The sequence below is a fragment of the Phoenix dactylifera genome, chromosome 8, assembly GCF_009389715.1.
Source record: "Phoenix dactylifera cultivar Barhee BC4 chromosome 8, palm_55x_up_171113_PBpolish2nd_filt_p, whole genome shotgun sequence".
Lineage (NCBI taxonomy): Eukaryota > Viridiplantae > Streptophyta > Magnoliopsida > Arecales > Arecaceae > Phoenix > Phoenix dactylifera.
In genome coordinates this window covers 19,926,011-19,944,794 of record NC_052399.1, presented here as the reverse complement: position 1 = coordinate 19,944,794, position 18,784 = coordinate 19,926,011, and the positions used below count along the sequence as shown (strand labels likewise).

General features: G+C 47.1%; 2 protein-coding genes across 2 annotated transcripts; both read left to right on the top strand.

The window, feature by feature from the left end:
* The first annotated feature begins 7,623 nt into the window (after positions 1–7,623).
* LOC103723055 (heavy metal-associated isoprenylated plant protein 28-like) lies at positions 7,624–8,693 on the top strand. The gene is given in 4 exon segments (XM_008813849.4): positions 7,624–7,834; positions 7,975–8,050; positions 8,232–8,408; positions 8,411–8,693. Coding segments are annotated over 4 exon segments (438 nt in total). The 5' UTR covers positions 7,624–7,828; the 3' UTR covers positions 8,590–8,693.
* A 3,313-nt stretch (positions 8,694–12,006) lies between these two features.
* On the top strand, positions 12,007–15,837 carry LOC103699504. The gene is made up of 4 exons (XM_039129187.1): positions 12,007–12,659; positions 14,923–14,961; positions 15,149–15,381; positions 15,501–15,837. Exons 1-3 carry the CDS (start codon positions 12,327–12,329, stop codon positions 15,251–15,253), a joined length of 477 nt encoding a protein of 158 aa, XP_038985115.1. The 5' UTR covers positions 12,007–12,326; the 3' UTR covers positions 15,254–15,381; positions 15,501–15,837.
* Positions 15,838–18,784: the final 2,947 nt, after the last annotated feature.

Below are 18,784 nucleotides of genomic sequence, written 5' to 3'. Positions count from 1 at the left end.
CGCCAGCCTTGGCCGACCAACGAGCGGAATTTCCCTGAGGCTTGACAACCCTCAGATGCCTGGCTAACCCGATGATCATCCCGGGAGCAGACTAGCCGGAAGCCCCGACCGGTCGCCTCGGCTTGCGCCAGCCTAGGCCGACCAACGAGTGGAATCTCCCGAGGCTCGGCCCTCGGATGCCTGGCTAACCCGATGATCATCCCGGGAGCAGACTAGCCGGAAGCCCCGACCGGTCGCCTCGGCTTGCGCCAGCCTTGGCCGACCAACGAGCGGAATTTCCCTGAGGTTTGACAACCCTCAGATGCCTGGCTAACCCGATGATCATCCCGGGAGCAGACTAGCCGGAAGCCCCGACCGGTCGCCTCGGCTTGCGCCAGCCTTGGCCGACCAACGAGCGGAATTTCCCTGAGGCTTGACAACCCTCAGATGCCTGGCTAACCCGATGATCATCCCGGGAGCAGACTAGCCGGAAGCCCCGACCGGTCGCCTCGGCTTGCGCCAGCCTAGGCCGACCAACGAGTGGAATCTCCCGAGGCTCGGCCCTCGGATGCCTGGCTAACCCGATGATCATCCCGGGAGCAGACTAGCCGGAAGCCCCGACCGGGTCGCCTCGGCTTGCGCCAGCCTTGGCCGACCAACGAGCGGAATTTCCCTGAGGCTTGACAACCCTCAGATGCCTGCTAACCCGATGATCATCCCGGGAGCAGACTAGCCGGAAGCCGCCGACCGGTCGCTTCGGCTTGCGCTAGCCTTGGCCGACAGCGAGCGGAAGAATTTCCTGAGGCCTAACCTCGGATGCCTGGCTTAGCGCCGGAAGAATTTCCTGAGGCCTAACCCTCGGATGCCTGGCTTAGCGCCGGAAGAATTTCCTGAGGCCTAACCCTCGGATGCCTGGCCTAGCGCCGGAAGAATTTCCTGAGGCTAACCTCGGATGCCTGGCTTAGCGCCGGAGAATTTCCTGAGGACTAACCCTCGGATGCTGGCTAGCCGGAAGAATTTCCTGAGGCCTAACCCTCGGATGCCTGGCCTAGCGCCGGAAGAATTTCTGAGGCCTAACCCTCGGATGCTGGCTTAGCGCCGGAAGAATTTCCTGAGGACTAACCCTCGGATGCCTGGCCTAGCGCCGGAAGAGTTTCCTGAGGCCTAACCCTCGGATGCCTGGCTCAGCGCCGGAAGAGTTTTCTGAGGCCTAACCTCGGATGCCTGGCTTAGCGCCGGAAGAATTTCCTGAGGCCTAACCCTCGGATGCCTGGCTTAGCACCGGAAGAGTTTCCTGAGGCCTAACCTCGGATGCCTGGCCTAGCGCCGGAAGAGTTTCCTGAGGCCTAACCCTCGGATGCTGGCTCAGCGCCGGAAGAGTTTTCTGAGGCCTAACCCTCGGATGCCTGGCTTAGCGCCGGAAGAATTTCCTGAGGCCTAACCCTCGGATGCCTGGCTTAGCCGCCGGAAGAATTTCCTGAGGCCTAACCCTCGATGCCTGGCTTAGGCGCCGGAAGAGTTTCCTGAGGTTTTAACCCTCGATGCCTGGCCTAGCGCCGGAAGAATTCGGGAATCAAAGTCCAGCAAGAAGCAACCAAGAGCTAAAAAAAAACAAAAAAAAAAAAAAAAAAAAGAGGACGAGGGCGAGATGAAGAAATATTCAACGTGCATTAATTTTTCAGGGCCGGGCCCATACAATTGGGCAAAAACGCCGACATACAAAATAAAAAAGACAATGAAAGGTAAGAGGTCAGCTTGGAGGAATCCCGGGTCGGGACTGCCGGGCTCGTCCGCGGGAGGTAGGGAGAGCAGCAGGAGAACCAGCAGGCGATGGCGCGGAGAGGAGTCCAGGAGGGAGATCTCGCTCAGATCAACTTCGGGATACTTAGCCGACCACCTTGCCAGGCCCCTCCTCGAAGCCCAAGGTGAAGGCTTCGGCCCCGCGTCCGACGCGTCATGGACAAACTCGTCAGACTGGCGATAGGTCGCACTGCCTCCGACATATCATGGGCGAACTCGGCGGACTGGCGATAAGCCTTACCGCTGACGCCCGATTTCCGCCCTCTTCTCGGCCAGCTCCGCCTCAGCTCGCTCCATAATCTGAGCCTTGGCTCCCAAGACCTTCGCACAATCCGGCTTCGGCCTCAGAGGAGACCCTCAGCAGATCAGCCTGAGCCTCTTTATGCTTCGCCTCGGTAGCAACCCGAGCGGCCTCGGCTTCCTTCAGGCGCGAACGGAGCTCTTGGACGTCCGTGCATGACTTCTCCAGGGCCGACTCCAGTTCGCCTAGTTTGGCTTCAAAAGAGCGGATTCGGTCGCAGGCGTTGTCGGCAGACCGCTGGGCCTTCTCCCACCGCTCTCGATAGTCCGCGATCTTCCGGGACTGCTTTTCAGCCGTTCCTCCGCTTCTTGACCCTGCTTTCGAGGCCCGAGGCGGCTTTGAGTTGCTCCCGGAGCCTCTGACAGTTGCTCCTCCAGGGCGGCGAAGCCGAGTGCCCGCTTTCGGCCTCCCGGAGCCTCGCCTCGAGGTCCCCGGTCGTCCTGCTGCCGCAGCCCGGCCTCCCTCTTCCATTGCTTTCAGCCGGTCCTCGGCCTTCGCCAAAAGCCCCGCCTGTTCCTTGTAGCACTCCTCCAGACGGATCATGTACTGGGCGAGCTAAGAAATAGGAAAAATAAGGGAGTCAGGCGGAGAACAACAGAGCCAATAAATGGTGAAAGACGGCCAGAAGAACACTCACCGACATGAGACAGACGCAGCTGGCGGCCCCAACGTCAGAGACATCCAACTCCCGGACCCGCCGACGGTCCTTCTCCAGCAACACTGTTTCGATGAGATTTCGGGCGCCATCGGTAGTGAAGGCAGACCCCGATTTCTCCCCGGAGCCGGATGGTGGTTCTGCAGCCTTACCCTTATCCATCGCCTGGGGAAGAGTCCGGCTGATCGCGCTCGGGGCGGGGGTCGCCCCAGGAATTGATAGGGTCCCGCTCGGCCGGGGCCTCGGCGCGTCCCTCCTCGAGTCATCAGGAGCCGACCGAGTCGAAGGCCGGGTCGGGGACCGATCACGTCCGACCCGTCCGTCTTGAGCAGGCTCAGGTGGCACCTCCGGAGTAGCGGCAACCTTACCACCGGAGGGCTGATACAGCGTCAGCTGCCGGTCGGTGCCCACGACATCTCCCTGACCGGTGGGCCCGGACTCGTCGGTCGGCATCGGAGGTATCTCCTTACGGGACTTCTTCGTCGGTGGGGCCCCGCTCGGAAGAGCTCGTTTTCTCCTCCGGACTGCTTCCAGCAGGGACGCCCTACCAACAGCCTTCGACTTCACCGACCGCATGACGTCGTCGACCTCTGCAAGAAGGACGGGATGGTCAGGGACTGAGAAACCGAAAGGAAGTAGGAACGAAAGAGAAGAAAAGAGCTAAAGAAACGATGGCGGACTCACGGTCGTGGGGACCGAGCTCAAACCGACGTTCACCAAGGTATCCTCAGAAATAAGGCGGCCCACCGGGGGAAGCTGGCCTCGCGACCAACCCCTTCAAGGCGGCGACGCCCTCGGATTCCTCCCTGACAACTTCGACAGGCCAATTGGGGACTTCACCGGCGTCCCCCAGATTGCCCTGATTTCCCAGGAGGGGTCTGCATCAACGAAAAAGAAGCGCTCCTTCCAGTGGTGAATGGAGGTAGGACCCTCCTTGACAAGGCCGCACCCTCGCCGCGCTGCGAAGCACCACCACCCTTTGTCCTGGGGGTGGCGCTCAGGCGTAGAGCTCCCAGAAAACGTTCAAGGTGGCGGGAATCGCATGCAAGCGACAGAGAACCTGGAAGACCGTCAGAGCACGCCACGAGTTCGGCACCAGTTGCGTCGGTGCCATTCCTAAACCCCGGAGCACCTGTAAGACTAGGTCTGAAGGGGGAAAGCGGAACCCGGCCTGGAGGATGCCCTCATTGATGGCGATCTTCCCTCGAGGAGGATGAGACATCCTCTCCTCAGGCCCTGGGAGCGTGACATTGCAGGCCTCGGGAAGGTGGTACCGAGCCACAAATCCGTCTAAGTCCTCGGCGACCAGTTTTGACTTGATGCTATCTGCTCCCACTTCGCCCATCCCTAATGGCCAATCTACGGTCAGGACGGGGTCAAGAAGGAGGGAACGGCCGGAACGACTGGGGTGCACTAGTACAAAAAGAAAAAGTATGAAGAGCTCAAAGTAGAAGAGTGGGAAACTCACTTGAAGAGGAGGAAGAACGGCTCCGAGAGCGTCAAAGGAAAAGCAAGCGAACGTTTCGGCGGCAACAATGGTAGCGCAAAGGAGAAACTCGAAAATGTCCGTAAAGAAGAAGACGGACGGGGGAGGGCCCCCGATTAAATAGGCGAAAGGGCAAGTGACACCTCGATGACGCCAGAAGACGCCTGGCCGCCGAAGGGTCGCTCGCACCCCAAAGGCGAATCGACACCATTAAGGAAGGATGTCCGCCGAAATCCTCAGGTTGCCAGGTCAGCAGCAACCGCCATACGCCATAAAGAAGGCGGGAAGCTTGAAGCGCGCGCGCCTCTCCGAAGGATGGCGGCAATCTCGAAACATCACTCCCTTCACCTGTTCCCCTTCTGGTTCCAGGCTCGGAAGTGGGGGGCTACTGTTATGGGGGAATTGAGCCGCCATGCCCCACGTGATCGGCACGCGTATCCAGGAAAGCTACAGCTGCCCTATGATCCAGCACTCCGACCCCGAGTCGGACCTCCTCGGCTCCGCAGCCCGACCCCGGGTCGGCTGCCCTATGATCCAGCACTCCGACCCGAGTCGGACCTCCTCGGCTTCGCAGCCCGACCCCGGGTCGGCTGCCTATGATCCAGCATTCCGACCCCGAGTCGGAGATCTTTTGATAACGACAGGCTATTCTCCAGAGGCACGCCGCGGCCTCCTGCTCCACTACTCCCTGCAACGGCTGTACCCGATGCTGCCACGATCTCCTGTAGCTCCACTACGCCCTGCATGACCGTACCCAGCGCTGCTCCACGACGCCCCGTAACGGCCATGTCAGTGGCCATTCTATCGTGCCCCACGACGACAAACCCCCTGAGAGACCTCCCAGCCAGGTATATATGCGGCTGGGGGGAGAAGGGGGGTAAGCAATACCTCCCAGAGCACTCTCTCCCACTTGTGATTATCATCTCTCCTCCTCCAATCTCCTCTGACTTGACCGTCGGAGGGCCATCACCACCCTGGTGGTGGTGCAAGGCTTGTTTGCAGGTTCCTTGGCGGAAGGTGGAGCGCAACCAGCACCAACCAAGACAACTCAGGCGGAACCCCGTTCACACCGTCGTGTCAATCGTTCTCGGTTTGGACCACCAGCAACAGAAATTATGGTAGATTTTTTTTCAAAAATGCCCTAAAGCCATCATGCTCTTTTTAATACTATTAAAAATATACTAGTAAAAATTACCATAATATAAAAAAGTTGTAGTAATTTTAATATAAAAATATATTAGTAACTATTTAAAATTATCACAGTATAACAAAATTATCTAACAATTACTAAAACTCAACCCAACAAATATTTTTAATGGCTAACTTAAAATTTTAAAAATATTTTAAAATATTTCGTATTCAAATAATTTAAATATAGCTATTAAAATATATATTATGAATTATGGTAATTTTAATTGTTAAAATATTTAAAAATAGCTATTAAAATATATTCTGATCTTTTTTACGTTGAACCTTCAAAACCTCCGGATCTTGGTATTCCAAGCATCTAATTCTAAAAATTATGCAAATCATTTTTTACTTGTAGTCCTTTTACTAAGGACATATAGGCAATTTAGTTAACATTTCTCGGAAAGTAGATGATCCACCAAACTTAACTCATTTGAAAAGTCTGTTTTTTTATGCCACTTTTCCATCATTAACAAAAAATGCAAAAATCTCTTTCCTAAATATCAGACTCGGGCATCAATTTTTTAGAAAAAAAATATTTCAGTGAGGTAAATTTTTTTCACAAACCAAACAAGTTCTTGGATTTGGCTAACATATCTTTTTGTATGGTACTCGATGGGGAAAGTGTTGGCCATCTGGACCTTGGATTAGACCAACTTTTTTGGTCTTGGTATTAACCTAGGTGAATAACTTCATAAAAAAACCAAGGAAGCACTCTGCTTAAGCTATAAAGACCGGCAGTTATGATAACACTGCACTCAATGCACGATCGGCGTAATTACTGCCGCATTGGTCACGCGAGATAATTTTTACATTGTAAACGTGCAACTGACCTTTACCTTGCAATTAAAGCACATCATGCCAAATCAAGTAACAGATCGGTATACTAATCTATATAAAGGGATGGTCTGGGGGTCCTCAGGTAAGCTTATTCCGAGATTCTACTTTACAAAATTTCTTCCTTCCACACTGTTGCCTTATTATTCTGATTTAGACATCGAAAGGTTCTCCACTAGAAACTTTCCGACAAGTGGACTTCTTATAAGTCATCCTCGAAGGCAACTAGTTCTTTCTTACCTCGGTCATCTCATTCAATTTGGTTCTTACTGATCTCAAAGCAAGTCAAGCTGCACGATACGATTTTCCTACTACCCCATATAAAGGAAGAATGAAGCTTAGTATAACAAACAAACAAATAAAGCTGGGCTCTGACCCTTCCGAAACTACCAAGTGCTTTCTGACTGTTGGCTGGTGCGGTGTATAGGTGAGGAATCCAATGGACCCAATCCGGTCCCGGCATCAAACCAATTCACGGGATTCGTAAAGGATGGCCACTGTGTAATGCCTGCCGTCAGATCTGATAATCCCGTTCCTACGGTTTGTTTATCCGCAGGTTCGCCGAACTCACCGTTTTACGTAAGGCAGTACTTGCCCTCTCCGAAGAGCGACAGCAACCATGTACCGACCGTGAGACGTGGCACGATGTTATTGGAAAACTATAATAAAGATATATTCGTACTCATCGACCACGTCGTCGTTGGGTCCCACGACCCCAATATCTTGGCGAGGAGACATTCGACGTAGCCTTGTAGGTTCCAACCCGATATTCTGTCTGCCCAATATATTACCGCCACGTAGGCCTTCTCACGTGACACGTTCGCCGTTGTCTTTTCTTCCCCCGAAGTCCGAACCCTTCCTTCGAATTGGGGTAACGCCAGGGTTAGTTTCGTCAATTCACCACGAACAATCGCGGGACAGGGTCGGTTACGACCGCCCCGCTCGTTGGACTGCCACCGCCCGACGATCCTCCTTTTCCTGCGCCGGCTGTCCGCATGTCAATCCACCCAATAGGTTCTCCCCACGTTTTCTTATACAAGCGTTCGACTTGCTTTTTTGCTACGTGTTGCATTTATATTGCTGGCTTTTAGTATTTTGTGTTTGGCAGTGCACCTCCTCTCCCTAGATTCCTGTGCATTGTACTGTTGGCCCGGTTCTGCCGTCGTGGCCCACGTACTTTCCTTGCAACTTTCAGGAAAGTAACGGACCACTTGCTCGAAGGAATCAAGGTAACGTGGCATGTACTGATTGGTTTAAATGTTGCTTTTCTTGGAAAAATGGAGAAAGGCGCGTTAATATAAGATACTGTCGATTCCGTTGATTTTGTCTTTTTTTATCTATTTGTTCACTTGACTGGCGGGTGTAAGTCTTTAAGAAATATTAAATCTGTGTCATACTCTCCCATCTCTCCACCATTAGGGACGCAAAGATCACACTATGTCCATCTATATATAGCCGCACGCAGTGCAATGGCTTGCACATCAAGCTTATTGTTCCCAACCAAGAATAGATAGCTTTCCTCTCGTAAGAAAGTGTTAGAAAGAGAGCTGCAACGAGCAAGATCTCAGAAGCACAAGCCAAGATGACGGTAAGCCCCTGCTTCTCTTTTCCTTACCTTCTTCTCGCTATCAGTATCTTATCATACTAAATGCTTGTGGAGGCTAGGCCTGAGCAAGTCGATGATAGTCTTCTGATGAGATACATATATATATTTTGGTGGTTGTACAGATAGTTGAGATGTGCGTTCACATGGACTGCTCTGGATGCGAGAGCAAAATAAGGAAGGCACTTCTTAAGTTGGAAGGTATATATAGCCAATAACCAAACCAAACTTTTGCTGCTGGGGAGAAATTAATTAAGAAGTTCTCTTCATTTTTCTTATGCAGAGTAACGAAAAAATTATATATCCTGCTTCTCTAATCTTCTTATTTAACTATTTCAAATGGTCCTCGGGCTTACCATATCATTGTTCTTTTGTGTTACAGGGGTGGATGATGTGCACATAGACATGGTGCAGCAAAAGGTGACGGTCACTGGGTACGTGGACCAGAAGAAGGTGCTGAAGGCAGTGAGGAAGACGGGGAGGCGGGCGGTGCTGTGGCCCTATCCCTACAACGTGGAGTATCGGACCTACGCCCAGGAGTACTACCACCAGCACTACCCACCCCGGCCCACCACCTAATCTTCAACTCCAAACCACACTCCTACAACTACTATAAGCATGGGTACAACGATTCTGACATGCATGGCTACTACCAGAACCCGACATACTCCCACATCGTTGACGAGAGGGCCCGGTCCATCTTCAGTGATGATAACCCAAACGCCTGTTCCATTATGTGAAGATATCTTGTGAAAATATGAGTGTGTATGTGTGTATGTGTGTGTGTGTGTATATATATATATATATTAGCCGCCCGACTTGGCCGGCCGCTTACCTAGTCTTACAATTTTGGGGGTTCTGTACTGAAGGGTGTACATATATATATATATATATATATAATATATATATATATATATATGGAGGATCCCATGCTTTTAGTACGATGAAAAATAAATATTAGTTCGGAGAAAAAAATCTGCATCGCTGCCTTGTAATTTGGAATTATTCTAATGTAAGAAAGCCTTCCTTTAGTTGTTAAAGAAAAAAAGTACACAAAGCTCGTATATGATTGATCTGTTTTTTTTTTTTTATTTTATTATTTTTTTTATATTATTATTATTATTATTATTATTATTATTTGTCCTTTTGTGTATGGTCTGATCAGCCTTTTCATCTTGGGATTTCATCGATTATAAATGGCCTCATATTTCATACTTGATTCAATAAGAAAAAAAAATCCTTCAAACATGCTTAAATTAATAAAAAAAGGTGCAAGTAGGGTGTGAGTCTCTTTTCTTTTCTTAATGATTAAAATTAAGTTACATGATCTCTATTTATATAGTGAAATTTAGTTAGATTCTTCTTCAACATTAACTATCTTCAGCTACTTCACCTAACCTTTCAGTGTTGTGAAATAAAATACTTAATCAGGATCTTTTCAAAAATAAAAGAAAATTTTCACTTTGATTAGCCAATTTTGAGATCCGAATGATAGAAATTTTCCATGATTGCTAGATGCCTTGTTGTTGATCCACAGTAGGCTTAGATAAGGCCTCCCATGATGATAGTTTTGTGAGGCTTATGTCGGGGATGCTAGGTAGAATGTGGATGGGCCCCCTAACTTGCAAAATTAGCCTGTGGTCTTTGCCGTCCAAGCGATCTTCTAGCCACTTAGTCACTTAGAAAGCTTCATCCAAATTCTCAGTTTAGGCCATAAGCGTGTTGTTGTGGGATGGGGTTCCGAACTTTAGTCCCACATCGGCTAATCAGTGAAAAGGTCTGTACCTTATAATGAGGAGGCCTAAAACTTTTTCTCACGAGGGCCCTTTTGTGGGACAAAACCGTGAGGAACGCCCAAGCCCCCTGTACGAGCTCCGCGCCTGCAGGTGGGTGCGCACCCCGTGCGAGCTCCGCGCCCGCGGGGCCCAGAGCGAAAAATACCTCAGGAGGGATGCAGCCGCTTCCCCTGCTCGGCCGTGTGCGGGCTGTTGCGGGGTGAAAATCCCGCAATAGATGGCGCTAGAAGGAGGGCCCCGGCCACGCACAGACCTTCCCGCTGGGGGGCTGTGTTGTGAGATGGGGTTCCAAACTTTAGTCCACATCGGCTAATCAGCGGAAAGGTCTGTGCCTTATAATGAGGAGGCCTAAAAACCTTTCTCACGAAGAATCTTTTGTGGGACAAAATCGTGAGGAACACTTAAGCTCCTTGTACGAGCTCCGCGCCTGCAGGTGGGTGCGCACCCATGCGAGCTCCGCGCTCATAGGGCTCAGAGCGGACAATATCTTGGAAAGGACGCAGCCGCTTTCCTTGCTCGGGCCGGTGTGCGGGCTGTTGCCGGGGTGAAATCCCGTAACACAACACGTATCATCATGAATCTTTGGACGAAGTTCATTACAAAATGACTGACCAATTGGTTCGAGGCAGAGTTTGCTAAACTAATATCGGAGGCCGTACCAGCCAACAATCATTTCGATATGATTCGGATCCGTACGATGCCATTATGGGGTATATCGAAAATAGGAAGAGGAAGAGGGAGGTGAGAAGGAGAAAAGCAGGGGAAGGAGAGAGGGGAGGAGGAAGTGAGAGAGGAAGGCAAAGGGCCCTAGAGTAAAACCTTAACCTTGAACCTCCATCCTCAGGGCCTACCGCCAGCCCTGACTTCGCCGACCGGACCCGGTCCGGAGTGGAATCTGAAAGGGTATCCGGACTCCGGGATTCCACGACGGGTTACTGAAGGGGATTTTTATCGACGGGTTAGGAAGGGGAGCGCCAGGAGTGGATTGTACCGCAGCGGCCGGCTCGGAGGCGCTGGAATTGGCGTTAGTTGGGAGCCGGCAGCCGGCTGAGAGCGTGAGGAAGGCGAGGATTGGCGGATTCGGGTGTGGGGCCGGCGAGGGGAGGTGGTGGGTTTTGTGACGGGGCCCCCGGAGGAAGCGGATGCGGATGTGAAGCGGAGGACGAGGGAGTTGCGGCTGAGGAGCAAGGAGCGGGGGTTTGGTGGTGGTGGTGGGGATGCTGCCGCCCGGCAGGGAGTTGTTGAGGAGGGAAGGCAAGGAAGGGGAGTGGGGAGGATGGGTAAGTTGACCCAGGACCTTTTGTGCTATTTGCAGCACATGATGCTGTACGGCACTTGATGACCGTCGTGAGAAGATGGACGGCCATCAAAACAAGATATATTATGCATGATACATAAGGCTACCTTTTTTGATGGCACAGAGGATTCATGATCGATTAGTTTTAGGAAGCTTGCAGTGCAAATGAAGTCTGCAGTGCAAATGTTCGAAGAATCAATATTGGAAGAAGGAGAAGAAGAGGAGCGACAATCAAGGATGTTCAGGCAGGGCTGGCTTAGGGATATATTTGAAACCCAATCAATTTTAACCAGTTTTCTAAAAAGAAAATCGAAACCGAATCAATTAATGATAAAATCTGCTTGAAACCAATCCACAAAATTTAGTTTGCTTCAATTTTGTTTATCGAATTGATGTTTAATGAGTTGGACTAAATAGGCATAAAAATTCCATTTTATATAGCATTGATACAGAATAGACTAGGCTAACTCTAAACATTAAAATTTTATTTTATATAAAAAATAAAAATTGATATATATATATATATATATATATATATGGATATAGGGTCGATTTGGTTTGGTTTGAATCAGTTTTTTAAAAACTCCAATTGCAATCAATCCAAATTTTTTGACTCAAATCTTTCTCAATTGGCACTAATCCGAATTTAAAACAAATCGGTATAAATCGAACCAAAGAGACCGGCTTAGGTCAAGTTTATGGTTTAACTGATTTTTTCTAACAAAATCTATTCAAATGCTGGACAACAAAAAAAGATGGTCTAGCCAACACTTTTATTCGTCTTTTAGTAGACATAAGTAGCGTGCCACAATGCCATTCACATTTGTTTCAAGGATATATCCACATTCCTCTTGACCGCTTCATGGAGATCTCGAAGGTGTCAAGCAACTAAAAAACGTGGCGAATGTTTTTTCAATCAGCTGCTACAGACTTTTGGCGAATAAATTTTTGATAACGTTAGTAGTTAGGAGGATTGCTGACGCAACCAAACCACGAACAACGTGGGCATATTAGTGATTTAACCCAGGCAGAACAAAGACAAGCGGGGAGGGGGGCAAGGGGAAGGGCATTACCCCGTCGCCTCGCTAATCTTCCCCACTATAAAGAAAAGGACACGCTCTCCCACAGCTCCTTTTCGGGCCCTCAAAAGCAAGAAACCCCGAGAGAGAGAGAGAGAGAGAGAGAGTCTCAGCTCCCCTCTCCCTCGTGCTCCCATCGGATGATACATTTGTGAAGCCCCGGAATTTCCCCTAATCCCCTGCCAAACCCTTCCCTCCCTTTTCCTCTCTCGTAACTCGCTTTTTTCCCCCCTTTTTTAATCCCTTCTTTGCTTCGGAAGCCCGCCGATCCCGCGATCGGAACCCTAGCCTTTACGTCACTGGCGATGTCGCCCGGCTCCGACCGGTCCTCCACCAACTGCATCTTCCCCCGCCCCGCCCGCGTCGTCCGCGGCGAGCCTGAGTGCGTCCCGGCCGCCCCCTCATCGCCGCCGCCGCGCGCCCCGATCTCTTTCTCGGAACCCCCCGATCGGTCCCCTTCCCCGTGGAGAAGCCGGCTTGGAATATGCCGCCCAATGGCTCCAATGAAGCAGGCCCCGTCATGGGGGGCCGATTCCTGGCCACCTCTCTCCGAGTCTACTTGGGTTTCTCCTAAATCATCGTCTTCAGATACTCAAGGTCATCCAATGCTGGCAACTTACAAGTATGATAAAGACAAGGTAAGAGAGATTCTTGCAAAGATGTTTATAGTGCATGAGTATCCTTTTAGGATGGTGGAACATCAGTTCTTTGCTTTATTCTGTAAAGCTCTTAACCCAAAATTTGAACTAATAGAGCGGGTTACTTTGAGGAATGACTGCATGAAAATATTTGCAATTGAGAAGCAAAAGTTGAGGTCAATGTTAAGAAATGTGATAGAATTAGCTTAACGGCTGATTTATGGACCTCAAATCAAACAATAGGGTATATTTGCATCACTGGACATTTCTTAGATTCTGAATGGAAGTTGCAAAGAGAATTTTAAATTTTTGTAGCTTGGCACTTCCCCACACGGAATTACTATTGCTGATTGTATTCTTCAGTGTCTAACTGAATGGGAAATTGAAGATAAGGTTTCCACTATTACATTAGACAATGCATCTTCGAATGACACAGCAATCAAGATCTTGAGGGATAATTTTGCAATCAGGGGAAAGCTTTACTTCAATGGAAAAATATTTCATGTTCGTTGTTGTGCACATGTTTTGAACCTAATGGTACAAGATGGTTTAGCAGAAATACGGGATGTAATTGAGAATATCCGCGAAAGTGTGAAATATCTAAAGATGTCTCCTTCACGACTTCATAAGTTTAATGAAATTGTTAAACAGTTGAAGTTGTCGACCTCTAAAATTCTTCAACTTGATGTGCCTACTCGATGGAACTCAACATATGAAATGCTAGAGTCAGCATTGGAGTTCAAACCGGTGTTTTCAATATACAAGGAAGAGACTCTAACTATAAATGGTTATTCATCCGAGGAGGACTGGATACGAGCTACAGTGGTTTCACAAATTTTTGGAAAGTTTTTTAATGAAGCCACAGAAGTGTTCTCAGGACGTCAATATCCAACTTCAATTTGTCCTTATAGAAATTTGGGAAGTTGAAGAAAGAAATTAAATGATATGTGCCTTCGATACTTAGAGATTTTGTGATGCGCATGACTCGAAGAATGAATGAAAAAATTTGAGAAGTATGGGGGAGGACTGTAACTTACTAATGCAATTGGAGCAGTTTTGGATCCTCGGCTATAAAATGTGGCTCATTATATTTTGTTTTCCAAAAATTTATGGTGGTGGATGTTTTTCAACGCCATATTTATGATGTTCGTGAAGCTTTTAGATATGGCTCGTACAAGGCATATGTCATCTTCAGAGGGACAAATAAATGTAGTGCTAGCAATATCACTAGTACCTCCTCCAAACTGAAAAGAAAAAGAAGGCTGATGTTGACTTTTATATGTGGGCTAAACAACAACGGGATGTTATTCCTACAAACAAAACTGAGTTGGACATATATTCTAGAAGAAGATATTTACAGGCCCTAGTGATGAAGGCTATGACAAGTTTGATGCTTTGAGCTGGTGGAAGCCAACACCCTAAAATTTCGCTATCTATCAAAGATGGCTCGGGGACATACTATCCATTCCTATACTACTGTTGCTTCAGAGGCTGCATTTAGTGCTGGAGGTAGAGTGCTTGATCAATATCGTAGCTCTTTGAAGCCTGAGACTGTGTACAAGCTTTGATTTGTACTAGAGATTGGTTGCATCATGAGCTTGGATTGGAGCAGTCATCAAATGTACAGTACCATTTATAGTATTTTAATATATCTTTTAGTACTTAGTTTTGTCAATTTATAATTTCTGGTTTTTTTGTTAATTTTACAGGGTTGATGAAGAGTTTATGCAATGTAAACAGGAGGACTGCTGTCTAAACTAGACTACTTGAGAACTTGATATTTATTATGTTTATTGTGTTTTCTTGAACTCTTTTGTAGAACTTGATTTGTATGGGATGTTTTTTAGTTTGTTAAGGTTTCACTTAGACCATTTAAATTCTTTTTGATTGTCATTGCCTTTGTGCTTGGATTGTGGTTAATACTAACTTGATCATTTTTCCTTTCTAAGCATAACTTCAACATTTTTTGAAGATGTACAAGTTTTGTTGCTATAAGAAAGCTGCTATGTTATGAAGAAAAGTATTACAGCTTTCCTCTCTGGCACCTCAGATAGGAGTTTTAATGGGATAACATGTGTGTTTTAAGGATATTCCATTCTGTCACCTCAGATTGTTCTGGAATTGGTTGAATAAAGAATGTACAAAGGTTAATGCTTGCTCTTTCTGATATTTTCTTATGTACTATACCCTTATGATACATACATTTTACTATTCATCTTATGTGACTGCAATTCTAATATATTGGACATTTTGTGGTATACAGATCAATTTTGTGGATAAGCCATGCACAATTGTTATGAGGGTTAGTACTTCATTTTTCTTTTACATCTTGTTTCTCATTTTTTCTGAAATATAATTATTTAAATCTAATATTATATTATGTTAGATACATTGTCATTGATAGTTCTATTACGATGTATAATGAGCTACAACTTCCTGAATGGAAATATGTAACTGGCTTTAAAGAATATTAGTGTCTTTTATTGCAGCTTCAACGTTGGAGCGTAAGAAATGTAAACCAAACAGCCTCCCCCATAGTTGCAAAAGATGTCATGTTAAAGTGGCGACACTGTGAAAATTATCTCAGGTCATGAGCAAGGCAAAATTGGAGAGATTACTCGGGTTTTCAGGCAATAACAGTACTCTGATTGTAAAAAGACATGAACTTGAAGACAAAACACATGAAGAGTAGAGAACAGGTGGAGCAGGGCAGATTGTGAAGGTAGCTTTGCTCCTAATGGAATTATGGTCTTGAATTTTCCTAGTTTGTTCTATTTGTTCCCTTTTCTTCTGGCATACTTATTTGAGCATAAATTGCCACTTCAAATCTTTGTTAAACAGATTGAAGCACCTATTCACAGCTCAAATGTGATGCTTTTACTCAAAGGAAAAACAACTAGCGAGCAGAGTGGGCATAAAATCCTTGAGGATGTGACCTCATTAAGACTGGTGAGATAAGTTGACAGTGCAGAGAACTGAAAAAGTGTGATTAAAGAAAGAAAGAAGAAAGAGAAAAAAAAATCCGCTTAATGTGAAGCAGCTGAAGTTCTCTTCATGAATGTGCTTGTTGACTCCATCGCATATATTTTAATTTCTTGCACTCACGTTCCCAAATATTTTGTTTCAAGTTGTGTTTTCAACTCATTCCAAAGTTCCCTTCAATAGCATATTGATATCACTTGTTATACCTTACCATAGCCTTTACTTTTTCATGGACATGTTTGCATTCTAGTTACAGACTGAAAATTCCAGTTACAGTCTGAAATGCCAGAAGATTTGATCTCTTAGTCTGTTAGTGCAGTCAATCTAGGGAAAGGTTAAAAGAGATTGATTTGGCCAATTGAGCTTGAACATTAAAATGCAAACATTATAACATCTGGACTGTTGCCATTCCAGAACTTCCACCAATTGCATCCCACTGGCTCTCTGATCCAACAAAACCCAGCTTGTTAGGTAGCACAAAGCAATACAAATAGAGGATATACTGAATTGCTCACTCCCACAAAGGACTGTATAGAGTATATACAAATAGAGTTTTTTTAACATACTGGATCTTTGTTATCGAGCCCGAGCAGACTGGCGAGCTGGGGGCAAGCCCAAGCCCGTCGCGCCGAGTCATTGCTTTGCCAAGCAAGCCCGAGCTCGAGCCCAAATACCGAGCTCCCGTACCAAGCTCGAGTCCGAACTTCTGTGAAATGAATCGAGCCCGAGCCTCGGGCTTGGCTCGGGCCCGTTAAACAGACCTAAGAATTGCTTGATGGGCTTTGATGGTCTCGTGGGGGAGAGCTTTTAATTTGAGCCCTGCGAGTAGGCTGCACTGGTCTTGAACGCGGAACAAAGATGCCGTATGGGACTTACAGCTATTTCTCGTGGGACCTAATTTTTATGATGTAACATGGTATGGTTGACGTATCACTACTGTTAATCTACCAGCAGGGTTTATAGAGAATAATCCTTTTGAATTTTGATTTCATGAAGGTGGATTAGATGTACTTATCACGCCCAAGCTCCACAAGTTATACTCTCAAATTGGCTTTGCTATATATTTCCAAGTATTTTATCATAGGATTAGTGTTACGAGACAAAGTGATGGCAATGAGGCCTCTCTTCCTTTTTTTATTTTTTTTTTTTGGAATAGTTATGGCAAAAAAAAAAATTTAAACTATTTGAGAGTTTTCGACTAAATTTAATTTAGTGCAACCATGACATCAAACTTTTAAATTTGTTCAATTTGGATCTTGAATTTTGTTTGGCTATCGTAAAGAAATTGTTATGCAATGTTATGTGACCAGCTTATTATAGCAGAAGAGGATGATGCCTCATGTGACATCACCGTGACAATCCATTATAAATAGTCAGACGGAATTCATGTCAGCATCTGAATTAAATGAATTTAAAAATTTGATAACCTGATTGCACTAAATTAAAGTCCAGAAGAAACTTGAAACTTTCCTCCTCAAATAGTTCAAATTTTTTTTGAATTGATTATTCCTTTTATTTTTATGTTAGAAAAATATTTTTATTTATCTCTCTTGGAATACCAGCTTATATGACAATGTTTTTTGTTTTTTTCTTTCACTCGTGTTTTTTTTTTTTTTTTTTTTTGGTGTGCTCATGCGATGATTCTGAACAAATCTCCTCTCCGGTGTACACCTTCCACCAATTTGGCATGATAGCCACGTAATAAAGATGGCAGTGCTTTGGTGTCCTCCGCTAATTTTGATGTCAAAAAAATTACAGAAGCTCCATTGCTGGCTATGGGGTTCGAACCCATGCGTACTTGTGTGCAGAAGATGTTAAGTTTTCCCCTTTAAGATTTCTGAAAAGTGGATTTAACAATAATACAACCAAGCATATATGAATGCAAGTTTTATAGAAGAAACAATCTTTACTCGAGCCGCTTCAGCATGCCAGGGTCAAAATTTCCTGTATTATTTTTAATGATATCATGTCTCGCAATGCACACAAGATTGTAGGATGTGGAACTTTTATTGGTGGTTCAACGTTAGTATCTTCCGGCATTTGACTATTCACTAAACCGTAAATGAGTAGGTGATGTGTGACTTTTTGTCTCCCATCCTCTTCAATATTTCACAAGCTTTTGGCACACAATCTGTTTGCTGGAAATTGGACCCGGGGGCCGCCGCGAAGCCAGAGAAGGAGGAGCTCCGCTGCTGCAGGGGGCGGACGGCGGTGCGCCGGCTGGCTGCGTCCTCCGCCGGGGGGCGGGGAGCGTCCGAAGAGGGGTGGTGCGTCCAGTCCTGTCCTGTCCTGCAAAAAAGCCGGTGGCCGGGCTCCCCGGCGCCGGCCCTCCGATGCCTAAGTCAGAGGGGGGCAAGTATGGTGGAGAGAGCAGGGGAGAGAGTATGTGGAGAAGACAGGAATCTTGTGTTCAATTGTGTCTGTGCTGTTTTCTTCCTTTTTCCCCCGGTCTAGGAGGGTTCTCTCCAGCTCCGGGTTTTTTCTCTTGCTTTGGTCCCCCTTTCCTCTTCCCCCCAGGTTCCCTTTTATAGGAGGATTCGGTTACCTGGGAAGGTGACATGAGGTTTGTCCTGTTATGTGATAATTGGGCACGATTTGGCCCCATTAATGGCGTGGTGGAAAATAAGGCCGAATCAGACCGGAACCAGGGAGTTGTCACGGGTCGATCGGACCTGTTGGAGTGGTTTGAACCGCCGGGCCGTAGCGGGCCTGGGGTCTGTGGATGGTAAGTGCATTTATTACCGAATGAACCGGCGGGTCAGGTAGAGCCATGCGCTCTGATGGTTCAGTGATCCGGAGATCGTCTTGGGCCGTGTTCATAAATGACTGAGTGCATCGGAGACTTGAGAGAGTCTCGTGCATATAATGGCAGGTCGTGCCGAATTACCTGCGAAGATCTTATGCCTTGATGGCTTGGAGATAGTGGCAGGTCGCAAGCCGTAGGAGTTGTCAGTCCCTTGGACTTTAGGCGGAGGTTAAACATTTGGTTAAGGCATCGGCTTCGGCAAGAGTGCCGAGCCGAGCTGGTCGCCCAATGGGGCGCCCTGTGGCGGGTTGCTTCAAGTACTCCTGGTCGGCGCCCTTTAGGCGAGCACCTTCTAGCAGAGCGGCCTTGGCGCTGTCTTTGGTCGGCACTTTCTAAC

Bases quoted from the DNA above. Each gene is read 5' to 3' on its own strand.
- LOC103699504 (XM_039129187.1), top strand. From the start codon at position 12,327: ATGTCGCCCGGCTCCGACCGGTCCTCCACCAACTGCATCTTCCCCCGC. The intron at 12,660-14,922 runs GTAAGAGAGATT...TGTGGTATACAG, and splicing joins ACAAGTATGATAAAGACAAG to ATCAATTTTGTGGATAAGCC. The intron at 14,962-15,148 runs GTTAGTACTTCA...CTTTTATTGCAG, and splicing joins CATGCACAATTGTTATGAGG to CTTCAACGTTGGAGCGTAAG.